The sequence below is a fragment of the Oncorhynchus tshawytscha genome, unplaced genomic scaffold (assembly GCF_018296145.1).
Source record: "Oncorhynchus tshawytscha isolate Ot180627B unplaced genomic scaffold, Otsh_v2.0 Un_contig_14823_pilon_pilon, whole genome shotgun sequence".
NCBI lineage: Eukaryota > Metazoa > Chordata > Actinopteri > Salmoniformes > Salmonidae > Oncorhynchus > Oncorhynchus tshawytscha.
Window position 1 is genome coordinate 6,095 of NW_024608768.1, and position 27,530 is coordinate 33,624.

General features: G+C 43.8%; 1 protein-coding gene and 1 long non-coding RNA gene across 3 annotated transcripts; one reads left to right on the forward strand and one right to left on the reverse strand.

The window, feature by feature from the left end:
* The first annotated feature begins 1,899 nt into the window (after positions 1-1,899).
* Positions 1,900-5,248, forward strand: LOC121843803. Its single transcript, XR_006081747.1, has 3 exons — positions 1,900-2,253; positions 2,690-4,630; positions 4,679-5,248. It is a non-coding gene; the product is annotated as an uncharacterized LOC121843803 (long non-coding RNA).
* A 278-nt stretch (positions 5,249-5,526) lies between these two features.
* On the reverse strand, positions 5,527-26,580 carry LOC121843802 (dual specificity mitogen-activated protein kinase kinase 6-like). Of its 2 annotated transcripts, none has more exons than XM_042313629.1 (12): positions 26,215-26,580; positions 16,874-16,968; positions 16,259-16,307; positions 15,380-15,493; positions 14,126-14,245; positions 12,517-12,633; positions 11,996-12,047; positions 11,615-11,742; positions 8,506-8,583; positions 8,082-8,221; positions 6,115-6,160; positions 5,527-5,778 (listed from the first exon to the last, which is right to left on the reverse strand). In XM_042313629.1, exons 1-12 carry the CDS (start codon positions 26,281-26,283, stop codon positions 5,701-5,703), a joined length of 1,086 nt encoding a protein of 361 aa, XP_042169563.1. In that variant the 5' UTR covers positions 26,284-26,580; the 3' UTR covers positions 5,527-5,700. The 2 variants fall into 2 exon arrangements, with proteins under 2 accessions (XP_042169563.1, XP_042169562.1); XM_042313628.1 differs by having other exon boundaries at positions 16,874-16,943; positions 26,198-26,577.
* Positions 26,581-27,530: the final 950 nt, after the last annotated feature.

Genomic DNA, 27,530 nt, shown 5'->3' on the forward strand with positions numbered 1-27,530 from the left:
TGGTTTAAGCATCGTTGTTTCCCTGTGTTTGTTACCATTCTATTGTTATGAGCAGTCCTCCCCTCAGCAGCCCCCACTGGTAACGAGTATAATAAACCTGGTATCCAAGTCTGAATTATGGTATCGTGTCAACACTAGTATAGATGCATATATTGCATTTGGATCACTGAGTGTTATTTGGGTTGTTAACTGGTTTCGTTCTGACATTTGATTTCTTGTTTAACATTTCTGCTGCCCTGTACAGAGCTAGTAACAAGCATTTCTGCTGCCCTGTACAGAGCTAGTAACAAGCATTTCTGCTGCCCTGTACAGAGCTAGTAACAAGCATTTCTGCTGCCCTGTACAGAGCTAGTAACAAGCATTTCTGCTGCCCTGTACAGAGCTAGTAACAAGCATTTCTGCTGCCCTGTACAGAGCTAGTAACAAGCATTTCTGCTGCCCTGTACAGAGCTAGTAACAAGCATTTCTGCTGCCCTGTACAGAGCTAGTAACAAGCATTTCTGCTGCCCTGTACAGAGCTAGTAACAAGCATTTCTGCTGCCCTGTACAGAGCTAGTAACAAGCATTTCTGCTGCCCTGTACAGAGCTAGTAACAAGCATTTCTGCTGCACTGTACAGAGCTAGTAACAAGCATTTCTGCTGCCCTGTACAGAGCTAGTAACAAGCATTTCTGCTGCCCTGTACAAAGCTAGTAACAAGCATTTCTGCTGCCCTGTACAGAGCTAGTAACAAGCATTTCTGCTGCCCTGTACAGAGCTAGTAACAAGCATTTCTGCTGCCCTGTACAGAGCTAGTAACAAGCATTTCTGCTGCCCTGTACAGAGCTAGTAACAAGCATTTCTGCTGCCCTGTACAGAGCTAGTAACAAGCATTTCTGCTGCCCTGTACAGAGCTAGTAACAAGCATTTCTGCTGCCCTGTACAGAGCTAGTAACAAGCATTTCTGCTGCCCTGTACAGAGCTAGTAACAAGCATTTCTGCTGCCCTGTACAGAGCTAGTAACAAGCATTTCTGCTGCCCTGTACAGAGCTAGTAACAAGCATTTCTGCTGCCCTGTACAGAGCTAGTAACAAGCATTTCTGCTGCCCTGTACAGAGCTAGTAACAAGCATTTCTGCTGCCCTGTACAGAGCTAGTAACAAGCATTTCTGCTGCCCTGTACAGAGCTAGTAACAAGCATTTCTGCTGCCCTGTACAGAGCTAGTAACAAGCATTTCTGCTGCCCTGTACAGAGCTAGTAACAAGCATTTCTGCTGCCCTGTACAGAGCTAGTAACAAGCATTTCTGCTGCCCTGTACAGAGCTAGTAACAAGCATTTCTGCTGCCCTGTACAGAGCTAGTAACAAGCATTTCTGCTACACTGTACAGAGCTAGTAACAAGCATTTCTGCTGCCCTGTACAGAGCTAGTAACAAGCATTTCTGCTGCACTGGCTGTAGCATCTGCTAAACTGTGATTTAATCACGATTCTACGATCATGGTCAACGAATGATAAAACGGGATACTCAAGAAGTTTGGTGCGATAACAGTAATTGACAAGGAGACATTTTATTTAAGAATAAAGCCTTTATTTTGTCTTCCCACAGTTCAAGTTTGTCAGAACCACCCAATGACTTGGTGGCATGTAGAGTGAATGAAAGAGGTAGACCATCAGTTCCATCCACCCAGTCATCAGCCTGTACAGTTCCATCCACCCTGTACAGTTCCATCCACCCAGTCATCAGCCTGTACAGTTCCATCCATCCAGTCAGCCTGTACAGTTCCATCCACCCTGTACAGTTCCATCCACCCAGTCATCAGCCTGTACAGTTCCATCCACCCTGTACAGTCCAGTCAGCCTGTACAGTTCCATCCACCCTGTACAGTTCCATCCATCCATCAGCCTGTACAGTTCCATCCATCAGCCTGTACAGTTCCATCCATCCATCAGCCTGTACAGTTCCATCCACCCAGTCATCAGCCTGTACAGTTCCATCCACCCAGTCATCAGCCTGTACAGTTCCATCCACCCAGTCATCAGCCTGTACAGTTCCATCCACCCAGTCATCAGCCTGTACAGTTCCATCCACCCAGTCATCAGCCTGTACAGTTCCATCCACCCAGTCATCAGCCTGTACAGTTCCATCCACCCAGTCATCAGCCTGTACAGTTCCATCCACCCAGTCATCAGCCTGTACAGTTCCATCCACCCAGTCATCAGCCTGTACAGTTCCATCCACCCAGTCATCAGCCTGTACAGTTCCATCCACCCAGTCAGTTCCATCCACCCAGTCATCAGCCTGTACAGTTCCATCCACCCAGTCATCAGCCTGTACAGTTTCCATCCACCCAGTCATCAGCCTGTACAGTTCCATCCACCCAGTCATCAGCCTGTACAGTTCCATCCACCCAGTCATCAGCCTGTACAGTTCCATCCACCCAGTCATCAGCCTGTACAGTTCCATCCACCCAGTCATCAGCCTGTACAGTTCCATCCACCCAGTCATCAGCCTGTACAGTTCCATCCACCCAGTCATCAGCCTGTACAGTTCCATCCACCCAGTCATCAGCCTGTACAGTTCCATCCACCCAGTCATCAGCCTGTACAGTTCCATCCACCCAGTCATCAGCCTGTACAGTTCCATCCACCCAGTCATCAGCCTGTACAGTTCCATCCACCCAGTCATCAGCCTGTACAGTTCCATCCACCCAGTCAGCCTGTACAGTTCCATCCATCCAGTCAGCCTGTACAGTTCCATCCACCCAGTCATCAGCCTGTACAGTTCCATCCATCCAGTCAGCCTGTACAGTTCCATCCACCCAGTCACAGCCTGTACAGTTCCATCCACACTGTATTACTCCATCTTCTCAACACATAAGGAATCAGTGTGTTGTGAGGAGCCTCTGTACTATGTGGAATAGTCCCACTCCACTTCTAGATCCTTAAGCTTCACAAACTACAAAGTGCCCCATAAAGAACTAACACAGTCAGTCGGATAGCCATGAACACATTGTGAATGGGCCCATCAAAAGGCCCACCACACTAGGTTGTAATGTGTTGTTCACTGCTCTAGTCTGCTTCACGGAACTAAAAAGTGGAAGGGAACTATTCCGAGGACGACAGTGGTCCACTTCTAAGATGGCCGACAAGAAGAAGAAAAAAGGTCCAATCACAGCAGCTCTTTATTTGCTTTCCCTTCTTTACTCACATATTATAAATACTCCTCATCCACCAACGTTGATAAGAAGCCCACTACAATGTACGTCAGAGAGGCTGAGAGAAGACCGGGTAGGCTTACCAGTTACAGACCAGGGCTGTGTCTGAAATGGCACCCGGTTCCCTAGAAAGAAGAGACAGGAAATAGGGCATCCTTTTGGGCGCACCCTAAAAACACTAAGGGCAAGTGCCACCACCACCACTGGCGGTCACATGGCAGGATTCTCATAGTCCTGATGGAAGACCTGAGGGCCACTGCATAGCAGAGTCCAGAGGGTTGAGTTCCAGATCAACCCAGAGCCTCCCTATTCCCTAGGGCACTTCTAGAAAGTATGGAGTGGAAACTGTAACCAATATGGTGATTACTTCACCTTGTTATAGTGCTCATACCTCCAAATCGGTCTCAGACCTAGATGATTGTCTAGGGATTGGGGGGGTCGATTTGGGATTCAAGCCTAGATGGCAGGTACCCATTCACAGCCTAGCATGATCTCACACATAAGTAGTCTTCCACCATAATGGGTTGCATTCATTGGGGCATGCAACGGGAAGCGTTTAACATTTTGCAACGTGGAACCGAACATTAGCGTTTCTTTATTGGGACCAAGTCCAGGTAGTTCCTCAGTTTGTTTTCTTCCGTTTGGTGCCTAATGAACACAACCCAGCGCTGAAGAGAGGTACAACATGGTGGGGAAATAAACATGGCCGCCTCCGCTGACTTAAAGCAGGGCATTGAAACCTGAGAGGTGGCTGCAGCAGATCGATTAAACAGACGATTACAGGAGGAGTCAGCAGGCTGCGTTTGCCTCTCTCACACACCGACTGCGTTAAAACCAACGAGAACACATCAATCAGCCGCGTAGCACACGACTACACGTCCTCTCTGCCGCCACGTTGCCAACGTTACATTTAAAAAGAGAAAAAAAGTTGTCCAAAATAGTATTTACATCTTCAACACACATAAATGATGTTCCCTGACATACTGTCCGTGTAAGGCAATGAGGCTTCGTAGACCTCTCTGTGCTTCAGGGACGAAACACCATACTGACATGCTCCTGTCCACCACTCGGGAAAAGGAAATCGAGAAAAATGTCAAATGTAAAAGTTAAAATGGGTCAAACAGCAGCCCCCAACCACATCCAGGAAACCAAGTGATAAAAGTCACAATTAATAATGAAAATACAGCTTTTAAACAGCTCCGAGGGACTGGAAGATAAATACAGCAGTCTGGATAGTTACATTATCATTCCCAATTACAAGTCCATGTACTATATGAGAATACACTGTTCACATACTCTTTACAGCACGCTTGGTGACAGAGCAGGTGGTTAGGAAGCGGCGGGGCAGAGGGGCGTATACAGGTGGTTAGGAAGGGGCGGGGCAGAGGGGGGCGTATACAGGTGGTTAGGAAGGGGCGGGGCAGAGGGGCATATACAGGTGGTTAGGAAGGGGGGGCGTATACAGGTGGCAGAGGGGCGTATACAGGTGGTTAGGAAGGGGCGGGGCAGAGGGGCGTATACAGATGGTTAGGAAGGGGCGGGGCAGAGGGGTGTATACAGATGGTTAGGAAGGGGCGGGGCAGAGGGGCATATACAGATGGTTAGGAAGGGGCGGGGCAGAGGGGCATATACAGATGGTTAGGAAGGGGCGGGGCAGAGGGGCGTATACAGATGGTTAGGAAGGGGGCGGGGCAGAGGGGCATATACAGATGGTTAGGAAGGGGCGGGGCAGAGGGGCATATACAGGTGGGTGAGGGGGTTGTATATAGGGTGGGCATTGCATTCCCATGCCACCAAAGAGACCTAGGTAGGACTTGCAATTCCTTTTGTACAGGGGCCCCCCAGTCACGCTTTCACCTTTGAACTTCCCTCTACAAAGAAACTTACTGAGTCTGACCCCTCCAGAGCCTCCCAAAACCCTGCCCGACGACAGCAGCTGCCGTCCCATTACTGACCAATCACCAGAAGGCGAGACGAGAATATAGGTCACCTCTTCCCCTCATGATACCATTCAGAAAGAGTAAAGACACACCCTTAAATTCATATTTGATGAAAATATACAGTATTACAAACTGTATCAGGATAAACAAAAACGCATAAATGAAAAATATATATCTTTTCAATTCATTATACAGAGACGTACACATTTCACCGAATTCTATTTGGCTTTCTGTGTAATTCAGAGTGATGGACATACAGTATGTGTAAAGAGAGATTTCCTTTCTGCTGACAGACACTGTCCAATCAGAAAACTGGTACAGTGAGGAAAGGTTTGTTGGACCCGTGGGCGAGTTGACCATCTCCAGTTTGGGTGGACACCATCAACATCTTGACTTCATATTACAAGCGCTTTCCCACGTGGCCTCTGTGAGCTGTCGTCAGTCTTTGGGGAAAGAAAGTTGGAGTTGTGTGGCAGATCAATTCCAGTGAGCTTTCTGAAAGGCCTTGGATTGGTGGGTGGGTGGAGAAGTCCCACCTACCTCCTACCCTGATGGGTGGAGGGGCCTGTCAGTCTGCCAGGATGATCTTGACAAAGCTGGCTACGTCTGTCTCTTTGGAGTCATGCAGGGTGAAAAAGGGGTGTTGCTGTAAAAAATATATGAGAAAACACCATGAGTCAACAATTCCTAAAATAAAACAGGAGTCCAACAGAAAGTACACATTTACACACAAGACTTAAACATATGTGGTGCACACAAGATTTAAATACAAGAACACATCATCATCATCATGGTTTGACTAAACACTTGGGTAAGCCTGTCCTCTTGTGGACACATAACAAAGAGGAAACAGAGACAGGAAGTGAGCTTTTACAAAGATACTGTGAATGAAGAGAGAAAAACAACGCCTACAATCCAACAACATGACACGTATTCACCGGTCACTGATTTAAACAAATGCTGATGAGGATCTAAAACCAACCATTAGTTCTGTGTAGGCGGGTCTCTCGTTGGGTTTCTTTCTTAAGCTGCAGAGAGAAAACAAAACAAACAACTGAGAAACATACCTCAATACTGGACACTTCTTAAAATATACCTTTAGTAAGAGCCCCCAACACATCGAAGCCTGTTTGAGGACAACATTCTGATATCTGCGATTTTTGGGAAAGTTTTCCCAGATATCTCTGTTAGGAGATTCCCAGAATCAGAAAGGAATAAGCAGGAAATCCAGAATCCTCCAACCTGGGAAAGTTGCTGTAATTGTGCAACTCTAAGTACACCAAAACACATTTCCACCAGATAAGCTACGGCATGACATTTATAGAATGGGCCAAGGCGGGACTAGGTCAGGACAACTGGGTCGTCCACAAAAATGTAGGTGGATTCATTTCCAGGTTGTCTTTTTCCCCCAGGTTGCATTCACACTGGGCAGATAAACAGATCTGATCATGTCTGGAGAAGGTTTAAATGCTTTCATTTAACCAGGAAGTCCCACAAATCAGTCTCACCAACCACATATGTTGTAGCAGTCAGAGATGCACAGGCTGAAGGGGACCCAGGCCTGGACCCACAGGGAGGGGACAGCAGGACAGTGCCCAGGCCTGGACCCACAGGGAGGGGACAGCAGGACAGTGCCCAGGCCTGGACCCACAGGGAGGGGACAGCAGGACAGTGCCCAGGCCTGGACCCACAGGGAGGGGACAGCAGGACAGTGCCCAGGCCTGGACCCACAGGGAGGGGACAGCAGAACAGTGCCCAGGCCTGGACCCACAGGGAGGGGACAGCAGGACAGTACCCAGGCCTGAACGCACAGGGAGGGGACAGCAGGGCAGTGCCACCTGGTGGTGTTTGGTTCAACTGCCTCATCAGTAAGGCCAGACAGGCAGCATCCCAAATAACACCCTATTCCCTATACAGTTCCTGACTTTTGACCAGGAATCTAAACCCTACTCCTATAGGTCCTGGTCAAAGGTAGTGCACTAAATAGTAGGGATGGGCGGTTTACCTTTTACATTTTTTTTTTTTAAACTGTTCGAGTTACTCGCAGGATTTTTTTCAGAGAACTCAGAATGGAGAATATATCTATTTTTTGTTACTTTTAGAACAGACAAATGTGTGCGTATATCTATTCAGTCAATAAAACAATTGCCATTTAAGATTCATTTCTTGAAACCATAATATCAACTGGTTTTATTATATGGTGAAACAGAATCTTCTAAAAGGCAATAACCTCAGCAGGGGCGCTTGCATGTAGAACTCTATGGCTTTGCAATGGCATAGCCTGGTTTTGTTCATTTCCTGAGCACTCATCACAGTCAAGACACCTATTTTAGAGCAAAAAACATGATCTAATAGAACAAGAAAACACAACAGATTCTTTTTCCAAATGAAAAAAAGGGTTGCCAGTGTGAAGTGATGTGCATCAGGAACTGTTATTCTCAAACAGGGCTCGGTTTGGAGCGGGGCTCGGTTTGGAGCGGGGCTCGGTTTGGAGCGGGGCTCGGTTTGGAACGGGGCTCGGTTTGGAACGGGGCTCGGTTTGGAACGGGGCTCGGTTTGAAACGTTGAAATTTCTTCAGGGTTACAAACCAAAATCTGTCTTTTCAATATAGGCCTACAGATGTTCCATTTAGTTTATTCTGCCTGTTCTTTGGAATTTTCTAAATGGATTAACAACATTGAACACTGCTCACACTGATGAATTCCAGCCACAACATCAGTTTGGTTTAGTACGTTTAGGCTTAATAATTCTTATGAAAATACACAAGTCTTTTTCAAACTAATGTTTCAGTATATTTTCAGCGTGGAACCATTCCACCAAATAGTTTTACAGTATTTGGGGAGAAAAAAGGTGACCCCTGGTTAAAATAATGAGTTCTGATTTCCTTCCTTACTAAACAGAAGATGGTGCCATTTGGAATGCAGACAGAGAGAGAGAGATGGGCTCACCACTGGGAGCTGAAGTCCACAAACTCAGGGGAGAAGCGGCCCGAGGGCAGCTGTGGAGAGGGCTCATCCACTACCTGCTTCAGTTGCTGGAAGGGTGTACCCCACGAGTCATAGGGGAACTTCAGAATGGCCAGCTCAATCTGGGGCAGAGGACCAGACAGAGGTTTGTTATCCCACAGAGGGAGGCAGTCAGGAGCTCATCTTTCAACTATGGGGACTGGTATTTACCATCACAAAGACGGTAAAGCATCACTCAGACCAGGGTTGTATTCATTAGGACACACTGTTACAAACTAATGGTGCAACAGAAAACAATCACATAAATGCAGGTAGCCCCTCTCCGTTTCAGTCCCGTTTTCTTGTTTGGTGCCTAATGAACATGACCCTGCTGTTGAAAGAATTGCTGATCATGTCTGTGACTCACCATTGTGATTCCTAGACTCCAGATGTCTGACTTGACGCTGTAGCCTTTCTGGTTGAGGTCGGGGTTTATCCGTTCCGGCTGAAACCGAGGGAATGAAAACACTATCAACACCATTACACAATGACACCAACACCATCACATAGGATAAGAATACCACTGTAACATATAACAACGATATCAACACAACAAGCACCAGTCCTATTTCATTCAGGCAGTGCGCTCCCAACCACAACTAGACCAGGGTCGTGTTAAGTATTTGTTGTGTTAGACGTTTTCCATGCGATGCCTACTGAACGTAGCCCAGACGGTGTCAGAGCCACCTCTCCCCTTTTCCCCAGTCCTCCTCACTATCGCTGTTCAACTGCCTCTTCAACACTCTCCCTGTCTTTCTGTTTAGTTTCTTTCTGGCATCAATGGTTTCTTTCATCGGGATTATTCAGAAATTAAATCATAATAATCATCTGCACAGAGGTGATCGTCATGTTTAGTATCTCAGGAACCACATCAATATGATGTAGCAATCTCCTGAGAGGCACAGCTTGACCACGAAGAAGAACCTGGAATCTGGCCAACCAATGCCTGAAGAAGCCTGGCTGCAACCAGGGTCGTGTTCAGTCGGCACAAAATGGAAACGTAGGAGGTACCACGTTAACTTGTCCGATATGGAAGTTTCATTTGATTTCTTACGTGTCAAACTTCTCTAAAACAGGGTTTCCTTTAGGAAAATGTGGCGCGGTACATTTGACCGGCAGCATTTTCATTTTAACAGACATTTGAGAAATGTAGACATTGGGTGTGTAATCTGATTAGGGAGTCCACCCACTGAAATCACTTTTAGATGATGGTTATTCATTTTAACAGACATTTGAGAAATGTAGACATTGGGTGTGTAATCTGATTAGGGAGTTCACCCACTAAAATCACTTTTAGATGATGGTTATTCATTTTAACAGACATTTGAGAAATGTGCTCATTCACGAAATGTAGACATTGGGTGTGTAATCTGATTAGGGAGTCCACCCACTAAAATCACTTTTAGATGATGGTTATTCATTTTAACAGACATTTGAGAAATGTAGACATTGGGTGTGTAATCTGATTAGGGAGTCCACCCACTAAAATCACTTTTAGATGATGGTTATTCATTTTAACAGACATTTGAGAAATGTAGACATTGGATGTGTAATCTGATTAGGAGTCCACCCACTAAAATCACTTTTAGATGATGGTTATTCATTTTAACAGACATTTGAGAAATGTAGACATTGGGTGTGTAATCTGATTAGGGAGTCCACCCACTAAAATCACTTTTAGATGATGGTTATTCATTTTAACAGACATTTGAGAAATGTGACATTAGACATTGGTGTGTAATCTGATTAGGGAGTCCACCCACTAAAATCACTTTTAGATGATGGTTATTCATTTTAACAGACATTTGAGAAATGTAGACATTGGGTGTGTAATCTGATTAGGGAGTCCACCCACTAAAATCACTTTTAGATGATGGTTATTCATTTTAACAGACATTTGAGAAATGTAGACATTGGGTGTGTAATCTGATTAGGGAGTCCACCCACTAAAATCACTTTTAGATGATGGTTATTCATTTTAACAGACATTTGAGAAATGTAGACATTGGGTGTGTAATCTGATTAGGGAGTCCACCCACTAAAATCACTTTTAGATGATGGTTATTCATTTTAACAGACATTTGAGAAATGTAGACATTGGGTGTGTAATCTGATTAGGGAGTTCACCCACTAAAATCACTTTTAGATGATGGTTATTCATTTTAACAGAACATGCCACTCCAGGATGCAACGGTGTGCGTCCTTATAACCAAATTCTGATAAGCAATTTGAAGATGTTAGAATGACTGTCACGTGTCCTTCTCCTCAGCCAACATCAGCAACATCACTCGCCTATGTCAAACTAGTACCCCCATAGCAGAAAAGTTGACCTATTCTATTGGTAGGCTTCTGGGACAGTTGTGGGGTGAAGGATCCCAAATTCATACAACCAGTAGGCCTTGGCTACATTAAAAGAAAATAACGAGGCTGATGCAACAGAGCAGAACGTTAACTTAAAATGTCAATAAACCATTATTTCTTCACATTATTAGCACAACAATGAGCACAAGGCAGTAGGTTATACGCAGATGTTTATTCCATAATGCAATTAGCATGAAAACACAGTTGTCAAAAATCACACACAATATAGAAAGAGGGGAGAACTAAAGATGCAACAACTAGCACGGGTTGCTAACATGACTAGGATTGTGCCTTTGGCTTCTACACCTGCATTGCTTGCTGTTTGGGGTTTTAGGCTGGGTTTCTGTACAGCACTTTGAGATATCAGCTGATGTACGATGGGCTATATAAATACATTTGATTTGGCTACTGGACAATGAAAGAAAGTTGAATATGCTACTGGTTTCAGTGTAAAATAATTGCCACCACGTTTCTATGGTGGGCTTTTACTTTGAAGGAAAGACACATCTCCTAACAGGAAGTAAAACATTCAGGTTTCAAACAATTACATGTAAGTATGTTGTTTTCTAAATGTTACTGCCTCCAGCTCATTACAAAGTGGTGTGTGACGCACTGAAGCCTACACATACCGCTGCATATATAAATGGGAAACACAATTTACCACAAGTGGACTCCAATCAAGTTGTAGAAACCTCTCCAGGATGATCAATGGAAACAGGATGCACCTGAGCTCAATATCGAGTCTCATAGCAAAGGGCCTGGAAGCTTATGCAACTAAGGTATTTCTATTTGCAAATATTTCTGCAAAAACATGTTTTCGATTTGTCATTATAAAAAATAAATGAATTTAATCCATTTTTAAATCAGGTCTGAATACTGTACTGAATGCACTGTAAGCATGACCGGTCAAATGCTTTTCAGTCGACTGGTATTTCCATCAATGAATAGGCTAAAACCCATTATTCTGCAATAGGAGTTTTTATTTTGTCCCTCGGCAGCCACATTTTTTGGCTTTTCATAAATAAATAAAAAGCTGTCTATTACCAGCTAACAGAAACCCTGTTGCCTACTGAACATGGCCGAGAAGGTGTCAGAGCGCACCCATTCCTACTCACCGCCATGTAGGGCTTGCAGCCGGCGTCCAATGTCTTGGCCACAGAGTCCACCAGGTGGCCGCTGATGCCGAAGTCACACATCTTCACCTGGCCCTGTATGTTGATCAGCACGTTGGACGGCTTCACATCTGCACAAAGTTAGAAACAAACAGGTTTTTAAATCATCAGGAATAGTTTAGTCGCTCCAGGCGTGGCGGAGAGCAAATAATAAGTCATAATAATAATACAAAACAAATGAGCCATTTCAGGTCAACATGAGTAAAGGAGGTGATCGAGTGATGAGTAACCGTGCCCAAGACATGAAGACTTGTGTTAGCTTGGGGAGCTGTGTTTGCCTTGGCTTTAGCTCGGCAGGCTAACAAAACCGTATCCTTCATTTACCTCGGTGTATCACTGACAGTTTGTTATGCAGATGCTCCAAAGCCTTGACGATCTGGAGAGAGAGAAGCAGTTACACACACTGCATTGTAATGACATCACTCCAGATAACCTGAGGGAACTGTGTGCCTGTTCCTTAAACAGCATCACAACAAGCTGCTGTGGACACTTCTTAAAGATGACACTATAAATCATATCAATAGGAAAGTGTACTTCAGCAGTATGCATGTTTTTCTGTTCTGTTCTCTCTCTCTGGCATCAGTGGTTTCTTTCATCAGGATTATTCAGAAATTAAAACAAAATGCATCATCTGCACAGAGGTCAGTGTGACATTATACTGTAGCTATAAGCATTATTCAGTTACCCTGCAGGGTTGTGCTCATTAGGCACTAAACAGAATAAAAAACTAAAACAGGGAGGGACTACCTGGACCAATAAGAAACTCATTTGTTTTCCATTGCAAATCATTTTTAAAATGATCTCCATTGCGTGTCCTGATGAACACGACCCAGGTGTCCACTCACCGCTACAGTGATCTTCCCCAGGATGTCTTCAGGGATGGTCATGCCTTTATCGATCACCTGCTTGTAGAACTTATCCAGAGAGGTGTCCATCAGCTCCATGCAGATCCACACGTCACCCTGGCAACGCAGAGACAACACCTATTACTGTACAACTACCTCTTTAAAATACTCAGCCTGTTTGTTCTCTCTCTCTGGCATCAGTGGTTTCTTTCATCAGGATTATTCAGAAATTAAAACAAAATACATCATCTGCACAGAGGTCAGTGTGACGTTATACTGTAGCTATACAGACACACAAAAACACACAGAAAAACAAATAAGTCCTTCCATGACTAATACAGAGGAGACTACTTTTAATCGTAGTTTGAAAACCCAATTGAATTGAAAATGTATTTGAGGGAAGAAAGAAGTGGCCAAGTGAAAACCAGCCTAGCCACAGGCTTCCACCATAATGTCGTTTTCACAGGTTCGTTTTTTCCATTTATGTTTTGAGGTTGGACTTTTAGCACGTAGGGCGCACTGACTGGTGTCATCTCGTTAGTCAGCACGTGTTACACCTGTGCTGGTTCCCCCCATCTCGTTAGTCGGCACGTGTTACACCTGTGCTGGTTCCCCCCATCTCGTTAGTCGGCACGTGTTACACCTGTGCTGGTTTCCATCTCGACACCCCCATGAGTGTCCTTCAGAACCCCTCCTAAAACCCACCCGTTTCCTTTTGGTTGTTCTCAGTGACTCTTAGTTTCCCTTTCGGTTTGAGTGACAACTGTTGGTTTTCTTGCTGGGGAAAGTAACAACCTGTTAAGTCTTTTCCAACCAGTTGATGAATGGAATGAAACAAGGACAGGTTTTCTTTATTACCAATTCAAATTAAATCCAGAGCCTCCCGGGTGGCGCAGTGGTTAAGGGCACTGTACTGCAGCGACAGCTGTGCCATCAGAGTCCCTGGGTTCGCGCCCAGGCTCTGTCGTAACCGGCCGCGACCGGGAGGTCCGTGGGGCGATGCACAATTGGCCTAGCGTCGTCCGGGTTAGGGAGGGCTTGGTCGGTAGGGGTGTCCTTGTCTCATCGCGCACCAGCGACTCCTGTGGCGAGCCAGGCGCAGTGCACGCTAACCAAGGTCGCCAGGTGCCCAGTGTTTCCTCCGACACATTGGTGCGGCTGGCTTCCGGGTTGGATGCGCGCTGTGTTAAGAAGCAGTGCGGCTTGGTTGGGTTGTGTATCGGAGGACGCATGACTTTCAACCTTCGTCTCTCCCGAGCCTGTACGGGAGTTGTAGCGATGAGACAAGATAGTAGCTACTACAACAATTGGATACCACGAAATTGGGGAGAAAAAGGGGTAAAATTAAAAAAAATTAAAAATTAATAAATAAAATGAAGTCCAGATAACTCCATCTTAATTTGACGGTGTGGCTGTTTACACAAGTAACCCAATTCAGAAATGTGGCCAATAATTGGTATTTTGAACAATCATAACTTTTGCCAATAAATGGGCAAAATACAATAATTGGGCTGCCTGTGTAAACCCAGTTTGTGCTACAGATGTGGTGCTGAGTGACAGTGTCCAGGCAAACCCAGGCTGTGCTACAGATGTGGTGCTGAGAGCTGACCTCTCTGAAGAGAGCGCCGTAGAAGGTGACCGTGAAGAAGCAGTCCACGGTCCTCATGGAGATGTCCAGGTCCATCAGCAGTCTCTTCTGCTCCAGGGTGTTCACTGTGGCCCGGATCCTCTGGGGGGGCAGTCACAGAAATACAATCACTAGAAGGAACAAAGCCCTTTGGCTCAGACCACGGCAATCTGAATGGAAGACTCACAGAAACACTAACTATCTCTTCCATAATGTATCCATTTTATTTTTGTGTGTAAATTACATATAGTTCAGGGGCATTCTTGTTAAAGATTATGACTTCCCGGTGAAAATAAACTTTAAATTTGGTATGACATCTGCATACGACACCATAACCTCATCTATTACTGTTAAACTACCTGTTTTTTCTCTCTGGCATCAGTGGTTTCTTTCATCGGGATTATTCAGAAATTAAAACAAAATACATCATCTGCACAGAGGTCATTCATTGTCCCGTTTGGCTTGACAATAAAAAATAAAAACATATTTAACCTTTATTTACCTAGGCAAGTCAGTTAAGAACAAATTCTTATTTACAATGATGGCCTACCCCAGCCAAACCCTAACCTGGACAAAGCTGGGCCAATTGTGCGCCGCCCTATGGGAGTCCCAATCACGGGCGGTTGTGATAAAGCCTGGAATTGAACCAGGGTCTGTAGTGACGCCTCTAGCACTGAAATGCAGTGCCTTAGACCGCTGTGCCACTCGGGAGCCCAAAATGACCATAGGAGTTGTCAAAACAGCACAGGTCTGTGTTGGTCAGGAGTGTTGATGTTGAGATAGAGCTGTGTGGCTCGTCTTTAAAAGTGACACGCACAGTTATCTAATCAACATCTCAGATATGTAAATAGAAAATGTCTGTTTTGACTTTTGAAAACATCTAATAAACATCTCTGATAAAGTGCCGTCGGAAAGATCTCAGATCCGTAGACTTTACACATTTTGTTACGTTACAGCCTTATTCTAAAATGGATTCAGTAATTCATAAATAATAAATAAATGAAATACCTTATTCACATCAAGGGGTCTGAATACTTTCCGAATGCAATGTACAGAAATCTAAAATGTCTGTTTCAGTAGAAGGCAACATTTTGAAACATTCAGATACACATATGCTATGTAGAACAAACACGCCTCTGACATAAGGAATCGTGTTGTCTCTATTCATGGCATTTCTATCTGCAACGTTCCATAACATTGGCTCATTAAACATGCACCCTGGAGCACTCCACCCACCTTGACAGCCATGATGAGCCCACTGGGCACATGTCTCATCTTGTCCACCACACCATACGCTCCTCTACCCAGCTCCCCAATCTGCTCCAAGTCATCTGCCTTCATAACAAAGTTCTGGCCAGAGGGAGAAACACAGTGGAGAGAGACAGAGGTCTATCAGCCAATCACATCACGTTCAACCAATACATGCAAAAGAGAAAACCCCAGAGTCGTGTTCATTAGGCCCCATCGGAAAACAAAAATACATATTTCTTATTGGCCCCAGTGGTATAGTTTCGGATTTCTGAGTCAGGTAATGACATCACCATTTTGACACCAAAACCATATACTTATCGTTGACTACAATACAACTCTTCAACACTCTCCCTGTCTTTCTGTTTAGTTTCTCTCTGGCATCAGTGGTTTCTTTCATCAGGATTATTCAGAAATTAAAACAAATACATCATCTGCACAGAGGTGATCGTCGTGTTTGTCTGAGATGCACAGCGTGAGAAAAGTCTATCAGTCACATCAAAGTCCACCAGTAAAGGCATTAGAGAAAACGCTACGGTCGTGTTCATTAGGACATGCAGCAGAAAACATTTTCAAAAAGCTTAGCAACGAAAAACAAAAGTAAGTGCTTCTTATAGGACCAGTCCAGGGGTGTAAACATTAGTCCAAAGTTACAAAACATGAGTTTCTATTGGACAAATTCAGGTCCGGCCCCATTCCGGTTAAGAAATGTTTTCCAACAGAATCGGCGTAATGAATACACCCCAAGCAGCCCCTGTCCCTGTTTCAGTCCGTTTGGTGTCTAATGAACATGACCCAAGTAAAACCACAAAAGGTGATAGAAAGTGAAGTACTACAGTCTGAGCACAACGTTCCTCCCTTCCCTACCTTTTCTCCAATGGTAACACAGGCTTTGGAATCCAGATCTCGAGGGGGGCTGAGGAGAGAGGATAGGTAGTTGGATTAATACCATGCATTCGTTTAAAGATGTCACATCGATATCAAACTTAACACAAACAACTAATGCTCTTTCTTATTGAACATCACACTGTATGACTGTACTTTGACAAGATGCTATGTGAAACCTGGCTGGTAGAATTTAGGGTGTGAAAGAGGAGGTTCAGGTAAAGACATCTTCATATGAAACCATAACCTCATCCTCTATTACTGTACAGCACACTCTCCCTGTTTCTTTTGTTAGCTTCTCTCTGGCATCAGTGGTTTTCCTCGTCACCATTATTCAGAAATTAAAACACACACATCATCTGCACTGAGGTCCTCGTCACGTTTGTGACAAACACACAGCAGTGGCCAATTTCCAGGGCATCTTTTTTTGGAGTCGTGCTGCACAGATGATGAGTTCTCACAATATCTGGAGAAGTGTTTAGCCCACCATCTCTGAAACCACGTTAATATGATGTAGCAATCTTCTGAGATGCACAGCACGACCACAAAAAAGACACCCTGGAATCCGGCCAACCAATGACAGAGAAGAAGCCTTACGCTGCGGCTGCAGGTGGGGGCTGGTCAAAGACCTCTTTGGAGAGCTTGAGGCCTGGATTCTTCTTCTTTCCTATGAGAGGAGAGGAAAGATCAGCCTAGTTCTTTAAGAAAACTTATCTATACCATGACCTGTCAATTTTTACTTTCAATAAAGCAGAACAGAGAAACCCCCAGTTGAACCATGTGTTGTGAGAATGCTTGGTTCTGTTTTTGGTGTGGACTTCCGACTTGTACTGTAACGTGTTAGTGACTCTACAGCTCCATGTGTCATCTACCCAGAGATTACTCAACAATAGAAAACTGGTGAACGACTCGCTCATAAATCAGAACGATGACACAGAGAGCGAGAAAGCAGAAACAGATTACCTCACTCATTAACCCTCTGTTTTGTCTAACCCTATTGTCATACAGGCAGCAATTTAACCGCCTTGGTTTGTCCCAACCAAAGTCTCAACCATAATCGGAGGAATACTCACTGAACAGTGACTCATGTTAGCTCCTGCAGTAGGTCTGCTTCTGCCTACACAATGGAGACCAGAGACCTCTCCCTGTGTGAAATGCACACTACAGTGCATTCATAAACACTGTTCACAAGCAACAAGTGGGAACTTCTCATTCAGGCTAGGGCAATGGGGCCATGCTGGTGTAAAACAACAACCCCAACTGAAGGAACGTGGGATTTAGACTATAGAGGCACAGTCCTCGTCTGAACATGGACCCTTTTCTCCTCTCCTGATCTGCACAACATTGGATGAGTGGGAGTGATGCAGCAAAAAGATATTTAGGATCTGCTCTCATCCGGGGCCCGAGGCAGGTTGATTTCTGCCAGCTATTGGCAGGTACATTTACAGAGGTCCCGTTAAATGCAGAATTCTGTGTTTTTACACAGACAAAAAATTAAAAACGCAAAAGAAAAATCTTGCTGCGTTTTGTAAAATGCTGGTTTAAATGCTTTTTTTTGTGCCTAGACTAATTTTGTGCTTCAGTTGCACTTCACTCAGATGAGAATACATGAAACAGGCATTCTATCAGCAGACAGCACTCTGAACTGACTCTCTGTTTTACTTTTCTCTAGTAAAATGCACGATTAGCTTCCAGCAAAACATCCGGAAATGTAGCTAGCAACATTCTTTCTATGATAAACACTAGAAATTTGATGGCCATGTATCGTTTTTGCTAAAAAAAAAAATACAAAAAAATAAATAAATAAATAAATAAATAAATAAATAAATAAATATATATATATATATATATATATATATATATATAGCTAGCTTTTTCATTGTAAGCTCATTTACTTGTGTGGCTGATTGCCAAATAGAGTTGCACTTCTATTGTCATCTGATGAATGAAGCTATTTTCTGCCGAATGTGTTGCACTGATGTATTTTCTGTTGAGGTAAACTATATTTTTATGCCCCTGATCACTACTGAAGCAAAATAATATAACAAAATAAAATGCAGGTGAAATGGTTTTAAAAAAGGCAGATTTGATGGACTGCGTTTTGAAGATGCAGCTTTATGAACTCTAAAGCGACCCCATGCATGTCTTCTACACCAGCCACCTTGGCAGGTAGCCAATTACAGGCTCTGCTCCATGTTGGTAGATCTGTGTTGGAAAGAACATGAGGAAATGACAACACTTGAGACTATTGAGATGCATCCTGGTACGTGTCCTGAACAACAACTGTCATTGACCTGGACATGATGATGTTCCCTCTAACCCAGACAGGCCATTAGGCAAGGAAGCACCACATAACCAAAAGTATGTGGACACCTGCTCACTCCAAAATCATGGGCGTTAATATAGAGTTGGTCCACCCTTTGCTGCTATAACAGTCTCCACAATTTTGGGAAGGCTTTGTTACCAAAGCCCCTTATACCACCCACCACTGCGACCTGTATGCTCTAGTCGGCTGGCCCTCGCTACATATTCGTCGCCAGACCCACTGGCTCCAGGTCATCGATAAGTCGATGCTAGGTAAAGCTCTGCCTTATCTCAGCTCACTGGTCACGATAACAACATCCACCCATAGCACGCACTCCAGCAAGTACATCTCACTGGTCATCCCCAAAGCCAACACCTACTTTGGCCGCTTTTCCTTCCAGTTCTCTGCTGCCAATGACTGGAACTAATTGCAAAAAAATATAAAAATATAAAAATAAAACAAAAATCTCTGAAGCGGCAGACATATTTCCCTCACTAACGTTAAACATCAGCTATCTGAGCAGCTAACTGATCGCTGCATCTGTACATAGCCCATCTGTAAATAGCCCACCTAATCTACCTACCTCATCCCCACATTGTTTTTATTTACTTTTCAGCTCTTTTGCACATCAGTATTTCTACTTGCACATCATCATCTGCTCATCTATCACTCCAGTGTTAATCTGCTCAATTGTAATTACTTCACTACTATGGCCTATTTATTGCCTTACCTCCTCATGCCATTTGCACACACTGTATATAGACTATTGGGTTATTTGACTGTATGCTTATTTATTCCATGTGTAACTCTGTTGTTTGTGTCGCACTGCTTTGCTTTATCTTGGCCAGGTCACACAGTTGTAAATGAGAACTTGTTCTCAACTAGCCTACCTGGTTAAATGTGGGGCGGCAGGGTAGCCTAGTGGTTAGAGCGTTGGACTAGATTCGGATGGCCGTTTTATGTGTGGATTAATTGTCGGAGTAGAGGACCTTGTGCATTTCAGGTAAAATAACTCAATGTTTATATCCCAGGACAAATTAGCTAGCAACAGCAAGCTAGCTAAATAGGACAAATTAGCTAGCTTTTCGACCTGTCCCCAAATTAATGTCATTGGTTCAGAGTTTGTTTTGATATTTTCACCTGTGTGTTGTGATCGCGTTTGGTGTAGGGGGACAAAATAAATGTATGCACGATAGCACGCGCAGCCGGTTTGGGTTCCGTGTAAGGCCATTTTACTGCCAATGTTTGTCTATGGAGATTGCATGGCTGTGTGCTCGATCTTATACACCTGTCAGCATGGGGTGTGGCTGAAAGAGACAGATCCACTCATTTGAAGGGTTTCCACATACCTTCGTATATAGTGTACATTGGCTCAGAAGTAACCAGACACTTAAACACCACTTGCTGTTTAAAGCTTCCAATGGCTCCCTGTACCAATAACTGGGAAAAAGGGCTGCAGAGAGCATCAGAGACACCATTCATAAAACGCAAGGCAGTGCACCGTTATGCAATGTTTCAGGTGAAGCATTTAGGTTGGGTGTGCTGTGTTGGCCGGGTGATACAGTGCAGCCTAACCGTGGGTGGATTCTCTGCAGTACATACACAGGAGGCTAAATGTTAGCAAATAACCTACATATCCGGAGGAAAGCAAGTTCGTATAGAATGGACTGGTAGCATCTCGTGCTCTCCTCAGATGAGCCACTGCAGACATCCAGCTTCCCACTAAGACGAGATTCATCGACTTCCCAGTGAGGGGAGATTCATCGACTTCCCAGTGAGGGGAGATTCATCGACTTCCCAGTGAGGGGAGATTCATTGACTTGTGCTATGCTCACATGCACCCAGCAGAGTAAAAATAGATGTTCATTTCCTCCGTCGAGCTAAAAAAAGAGCATTCAAAACCTTCTTAAAATGACCTAGAACAACAGTATAAAAACAGCCTTTGTCCCAACTGAAGTAGCATGGCAAGAAATGGCCTTTTTCACCTTCATTCACTTTCTCCAAAATATCACTATTTTTAAAACCAGCCATAGAAAGCTGGTTGCAAATTTGGTTTAATATTTGTTCAGTGTTTTCTGGTGGATTAAACAAATATTGTTAAACTCAACAACAAAAAACAAAGTTTTTGAAAAATATGTTTAAAAATGGTTTAATATTTGTAAATGATATAAATAGGACTATGACAAGAACAGGTCAAATAAGCAAAGAGAAACAGTCCATCATTACTTTAAGACATGAAGGTCAGTCAATCCAGAACATTTCAAGAACTTCTAAAGTTTCTTCAAGTGCAGTCGCAAAAACCAAGCGCTATGATGAAACTGGCTCTCATGAGGACAGGAAAGGAAGACCCAGTGTTACCTCTGCTGCAGAGGATAAGTTCATTAGAGTTAAACTGCACCTCAGATTGTAACCCAAATAAATGCTCAACATCAACTGTTCAGAGACTGCATGAATCAGGCCTTCATGGTTGAATTGCTGCAAAGACACCACTACTAAAAGGACACCAACAAGAAGAGACTTGCTTGGGCCAAGAAACACGAGTAATGGACATTAGACCAGTGGAAACCAAATTTGAGATTTTTGGTTCCAACCACCATGTCCTTGTGAGATGATCTCTGCATGTGTGGTTCCCACCGTGAAGCATGGAGGAGGTATGATAGTGTCACCAGTAAAGCACTGTCTGTGATTTATTTAGAATTCAAGGCACACTTAACCTGCATGGCTACCACAACATTCTGCAGCGATACACCATCCCATCTGGTTTGCACTTAGTGGGATAATCAGTTGTTTTTCAACAGGACAATGACCCAACACACCTCCAGGCTGTTTTGTATTTATTTTTATTTCACCATGTAGGCTAGTTGAGAACAAGTTCTCATTTACAACTGCGACCTGGCCAAGATAAAGCAAAGCAGTGTGACACAAACAACAACACAGAGTTACACATGGAAAAAACAAACATACAGTCAATAATACAATAGAGAAAGTCTAAATGCAGTGTGTGAAAATTAGGTAGGATAAGGCCATAGTGGCAAAATTATTCCAGTATGGTAAATTAAACACTGGGGTGATAGATGTGCAGAAGATGTGTGTGCAAGTAGCGGTACTGGGGTGCAAAATAAATAACAATATGGTGATGAGGTAGTTGTATGGGCTATTTACAGACTGGCTATGTACAGGTACAGTGATCTGAGAGCTGCTCTGACAGCTGGTGCTTAAAGTTAGTGAGGGAGAAAAGAGTATCCAGCTTCAGTGATTTTCGCAGTTCGTTCCAGTCATTGGCAGCAGAGAACTGGAAAGAAAGGCGGCCAAAGGAGGAATTGGCTTTGGGGGTGACCAGTGAAATATACCTGCTGGAGCGCGTGCTGCGGGTGGGTGGTGACCAGTGAGCCGAGATAAGGCGGAGCTTTACCTAGCAACAACTTATAAATTACCTGGAGCCAGTGGGTTTGGCGACGTATATGAAGTGAGGGCCAGCCAACGAGAGTATACAGGTCACAGTGGTGGGTAGTATATGGGGCGGGGGCGTTGGTGACAAAACGGATGGCACTGTGATAGTGGTTTGCTGATGTCAAGGGTGTGAACAGAGTGCTCCATGAAGCCAATGGGGTTATGGTATGGGCAGGCATAAGCTACAGACAACACACAATTGCATTTTATCGATGGCAATTTGAATGTACAATACCGTGGTGAGATCCTGAGTCCCATTGTGAGGCCCATTTTTTAAATGTTTTTAAAAGGTATCTGTGACCAACAGATGCTTATCTGTATTCCCAGTCATGTGAAATCCAAATGCAATTAAATTGACTGATTTCCTCACTGTAATTCAGTAAACTCAATGAAATAGTTGTTAATATGATTTTTTATAAAAAATATATATGGGGGATTGGAAATGATGCAATATTAAAGCTGATCCACAGCGCAACATTGTTTTAAGCATGGCAAGAAACTATTTAGTTTGGCTAAATACTGCCCGTAGCTCGTAATGCATAGCTAAAATGCAAGGCAGAAACGGATCTTACGTGGCACTCTATTTCAGCTGAACTCCCTGACATACAGTATACCTTGAGCGTCTGAGGTCACATATTTGACTAGTTGACAGCTAGGCCCACATCAGGCCTCATATCAATGAAGGAGCTATTAAAAATCCTACAACTCTAAGCATTTCAGGCATGGGACTATGCAGTATCCAACACTTTCTTTGTGGGAATGTCTGACGTCGACGAAACCAAGTTGGAAGTTCTCATGTTACAAATGGTAGCCCATATGGACGATGCTTACTGTGTTAACTTCCTCAGGGTTGGGGGGGGGGGCAGGTGTGCACTCCCCTCTAGTGCCTGTATCCAGGCAAGAGAAGATGGCTCCCAACCAAACAAGACATCCTTTCTGAATAGCTGTCACGTGATCCTTTGGGATGCATGATGTCATTGGGCATAGCTCTCCTCCAGCTTTCTGAACCCCTGGTACATCCACCTGAACCCTAAACCCAGCCAAATAAGCTTACTGCACAACAACCCTTTGGTTATTGACAGTGGGCTTACACTCCACTATACGAGTTGCTTTGCCATCAGCATCGTGTCAATGTGACATTCTACCTGCTACACAGATCCTTTTGTAAAGCGTTGTAAAATAACCAGTGGTGTGTGTAGTCAAGGCCATATGTAACCAAAATCAACTTGATTTTTCATTATATGACCATGCTGGTCATTTATGAACATTTGAACATCTTGGCCATGTTCTGTTATAATCTCCACCCGGCACAGCCAGAAGAGGACTGGCCACCCCACATAGCCTGGTTCCGCTCTAGGTTTCTTCCTAGGTTTTGGCCTTTCTAGGGAGTTTTTCCTAGCCACCGTGCTTCTACACCTGCATTGCTTGCTGTTTGGGGTTGTAGGCTGGGTTTCTGTACAGCACTGAGATATCAGCTGATGTACGAAGGGCTATATAAATACATTTGATTTGATTCAATTTACAAGATGGAATGAATGTCAGCCATCGATTCTTGAGTTTGGACGCCGCCATCAGACATGACTAGAGCAATAGAGCAGATTTCCAAGGAAGCCTCCCCTCAACGGCCTGAACCATGCACAACAAGAGCCTATAGGCGGTAAACTGAAATAATTGATGCTGACTAATCTAGCTACAGCCGTAGCTGTGGTGTGTGTCTCATGTTACAGGTGATTCACTACCTTCTAGAGGAAAATAACCCCACCCGGCTTTAGTCACAGACAGGTGCACTGGTTTGAAGACTCCTGCACAAGGTATGCTATGTCTTCTGTGTGAAGACGAATACTCAGAATTCTTGGGCAGCCCATTGGATGACGGCGTGAATAGCTGGGTCACGAGCCACCATCAACCCGCTTAAACCAGCAACGATGAAGCTACCAAGTAACAGGTTATTTTTCACTCTGGACAAGCAGCAGTGCTCTCTCACTGTCAGAGTTTCTGTGCATGTGCACGGGTTCACGTCACACTCCTACAACGTGGTAGGTATGGGACCAAAACAGCAGAGACGTTTAGCCTTGTGCTTCACCGTTCTTAGTTGTTGTCGAAATCGGTCCGATATTGCTGCGTGAAACTCATTTCCATCTCAAATGACTCAAGCAAACAGCAAAGTTATCTTAAAGAGAAAAACATGAATAAAACAACACAATGCCTCTCCCCTGTCTGACCCAAATAACTCTGGGGCATAGGTACATGTACTGATGTGTGGGTAACTCAGTAATGTGTGTAACTGTCAGTAGGACGTTTTTAGGGTTCTATTGTTATTTAAGATGTGTAGTTCAGTCGTTGAGCTGTTCTTGTCTATTGACTTTCTGGGATTATGTCATGGTTTTTTTGTGGATCCCCAGGAAGAGTAGCTGCTGCTTTAGCAACAGCTAATGGGGATACGAATAAAATACAAATTAGTTTAACTCTAAACCTAGTCCTGGACTACAATGCACTTTCAATGGAGATAAACCATCCCAGGATGGGAGTGGCTGCCAGTCAGAAGGCACACCGGTCAGACCGTGTTAACCCACTGTGCTAAAGCCTAGCACTGTCTGTAAATCAGTATGGATAAGAGCATCTGCTAAATTACTAAAAGGTCAATGTAAAACAAACAAAAAACAGGGCGCTTGAAAATGTGTCACATTGCAGCTGACATTTCTTGTATGGACAGGGTAAACACCATTGTAGATGAGTGCATTATTTGTTGTAAAACCTCCTTAAGCAACAGCAACTTGAAATGAACAAACAAGCATTGCAAAGCACTTAAGCCAACTCCACCCAATACCCTAAACAAAGTGAAACTGGCTACAGCGGTCAAGAAGTCCAGACAACGGAAAACCCAGGGCTCATCCTACACTTTTACTATAAGCAAACAGGCTGTTGCTGCTCCCGAAAGAAAGGTGAGCACCAATAACGTCAGCATAGCACAACAGTGTAGCAGCTGTACAACCACAGGTTGCAGAAGTCGCTGGAAGTACAAGTCAACACATGCATTCAGGTAGCTAGGCTATAGAGGGGCTGCCTGTGATAGCATAATAGTCAGTGAGCAGGCCTTTCACAATCCTGGTGGTAATACCAGTAGGATTGTGTAGATCAGCACTTCCCAAATTGGTGCTGGGGACTTCAAGGGGTGCACGTTTTGTTGTTTGCCCTAGCACTACACAGCTGATTCAAATAATGAATGCTTGATAATCAGTTGATATTTTGAATCAGCTGTGTAACGGTTAGTGTTAAGGCAAAACCCAAACCCAAAATGTGTACCCCTTGGGATCCCCAGGACAAGAGTTTTGGAAACGATGGTGTAGCATAATATCACATCATCCATAACATAATGTCCCCATGTGTGACGTAGGAGGGCCTTGATTTATTTTCCACCGGGTGTTTTTATTCAGCATTGCTTGTTGCTAACTAACTACACATCACTTAGTGTCGGAGGGAGACCAACTGTATGATAGATCAGGCATTTGTAGAAAATATCCGAGACAAATATAAGTGAACAACTATTGCAAGAATGCGTGAGAGACGACGCACACGGTAATATTAGACCAAGTAACGCTGTCGGAAAAATACATGACTCATGTTTTCCCATCAAAACGACAAGTCGCGAGGCATGGCATGCGTGCTCCCAATAAAATAACGCACGAGATATAGCTAACGTTACATCGATACCGGTGTGGCTAGCTACGCACTTTTCGTTTGGTCGAATAGACAATGCTATAGGTAGGAAGGTAGCTAACGAACAAGCAACAGTTGCAACTTTACAGCCCCAAGTAGCTTAACTTAACGTTAGCAACGTTATCGCGTGTTCACAAACAATTGTTTAAATTTCCAGGAATTGACAGGAACCAACCAACCAACCACGGGGAATCCGCATACATTTTATGGTTTCTAGCCAGGTTACAGAGAAATGCAATTAGGCACCACATTACAACTTGTACTGTAGCTAGCTGTAGCTAGCTAGCAACTTTGTACAAGGACAGACCATAACGTTAAGCCGGAAACGAACTGATATTTTAAAAAACGTCTAATGCAATGACGCAATACATAACTCTGATTTCCAGCAATGCATCTTTGTCGGAAATTCAGTCTTGTTGCACGATTAACATTATTGTTAAAATTCTTACCTCCTTTAGAAAGAGACATTTCCCCCTTTGCTTTGATGAGGGGGAGGGGAAGCACAAAGACTTTTTAACTCCCTCCCTCCCTGCATCTACCCCGCTCAGAAGCTGGGGCTTGTCCTGCAACTACGATGCAAGTCTGTTTCAATCTTCATGCATGTTGCGTTAGTTTGTTTCCGTGTCGCAGGGCTTCTAGTTTAAAAAAAAAGAAAGTTATAAACCGAAAGCACATATGATTCCGGCGAATTTAACTCGATAACGTTACATTACTAAACTGTACACTTTTTAGACAGCGAAGAAGTGTTCGGATTAGTTTTTCATAGCCCGGTGCTCCTGATGTGTGGAGATTTTTATTCAGGACCAATGAAATGGTCTAAAATGAGTCAACTCTGTTCATCCGGGGCACCGGGTTATGCAAAACGAACTCGATCAATCTGACATCTGAAAGCTCGAGCGTCAAATGCGTTATGACGTTTTTCCTCCCTGTGTTGTACATAGTTGTGGGATATGTAGTCTCTGCTGTCATTGCCAACAAGCGTGGACATGTCCAAGACCCGTCCATTGTCACAACAATCATGATTGAATAATATATATATATACATTCTAAGAATGCCATTGTACAATTTGTGGTTTTCAATGGCTTCAAAGCATGTTGATTTCAGGGAGATATCCCCATACACACATCTCTGAAACTGGAAACATGTATCTCTCTCACTAGCTTGAAGCACCAGCTGCCAGAGCAGCTCACAGATTACTGCACCTGTACATAGCCCATCTATAATTTAGCCCAAACAACTACCTCTTTCCCTACTGTATTTATTTTATTTATTTTGCTCCTTTTGCACCCCATTATTTTTATTTCTACTTTGCACATTCTTCCACTGCAAATCTACCATTCCAGTGTTTGACTTGCTATATTGTATTTACTTTGCCACCATGGCCTTTTTTTTAACCTTTACCGCCCTTATCTCACCTCATTTGCTCACATTGTATATAGACTTGTTTCTACTGTATTATTGACTGTATGTTTGTTTTACTCCATGTGTAACTCTGTGTCGTTGTATGTGTCGAACTGCTTTGCTTTATCTTGTCCAGGTCGCAATTGTAAATGAGAACTTGTTCTCAACTTGCCTACCTGGTTACATAAAGGTGAAATAAATACAAGGCATGTGAAATTCATTTTGATAGGCCTACCTTGTTTGTTTTTGATTAAAGCTTAATTTATACCATACCTACAGTACTATAAAATACAAGAGCTACAAATAGCTATGAAAAATGCAAATGCTGTTTTGTTGAGTAGCAAAAACACACACACGTCTGCAGCCCCACGATTATAAAT

Coding starts and splice junctions, on each gene's coding strand:
- LOC121843802 (XM_042313629.1), bottom strand. CDS start 26,283: ATGCAGGGAGGGAGGGAGTTAAAAAGTCTTTGTGCTTCCCCTCCCCCT. Junction 15,494..16,258: donor GTGTTACCATTGGAGAAAAG/GTAGGGAAGGGA, acceptor CCCTCTGGCCAG/AACTTTGTTATGAAGGCAGA. Junction 14,246..15,379: donor GGCTCATCATGGCTGTCAAG/GTGGGTGGAGTG, acceptor CTGCCCCCCCAG/AGGATCCGGGCCACAGTGAA.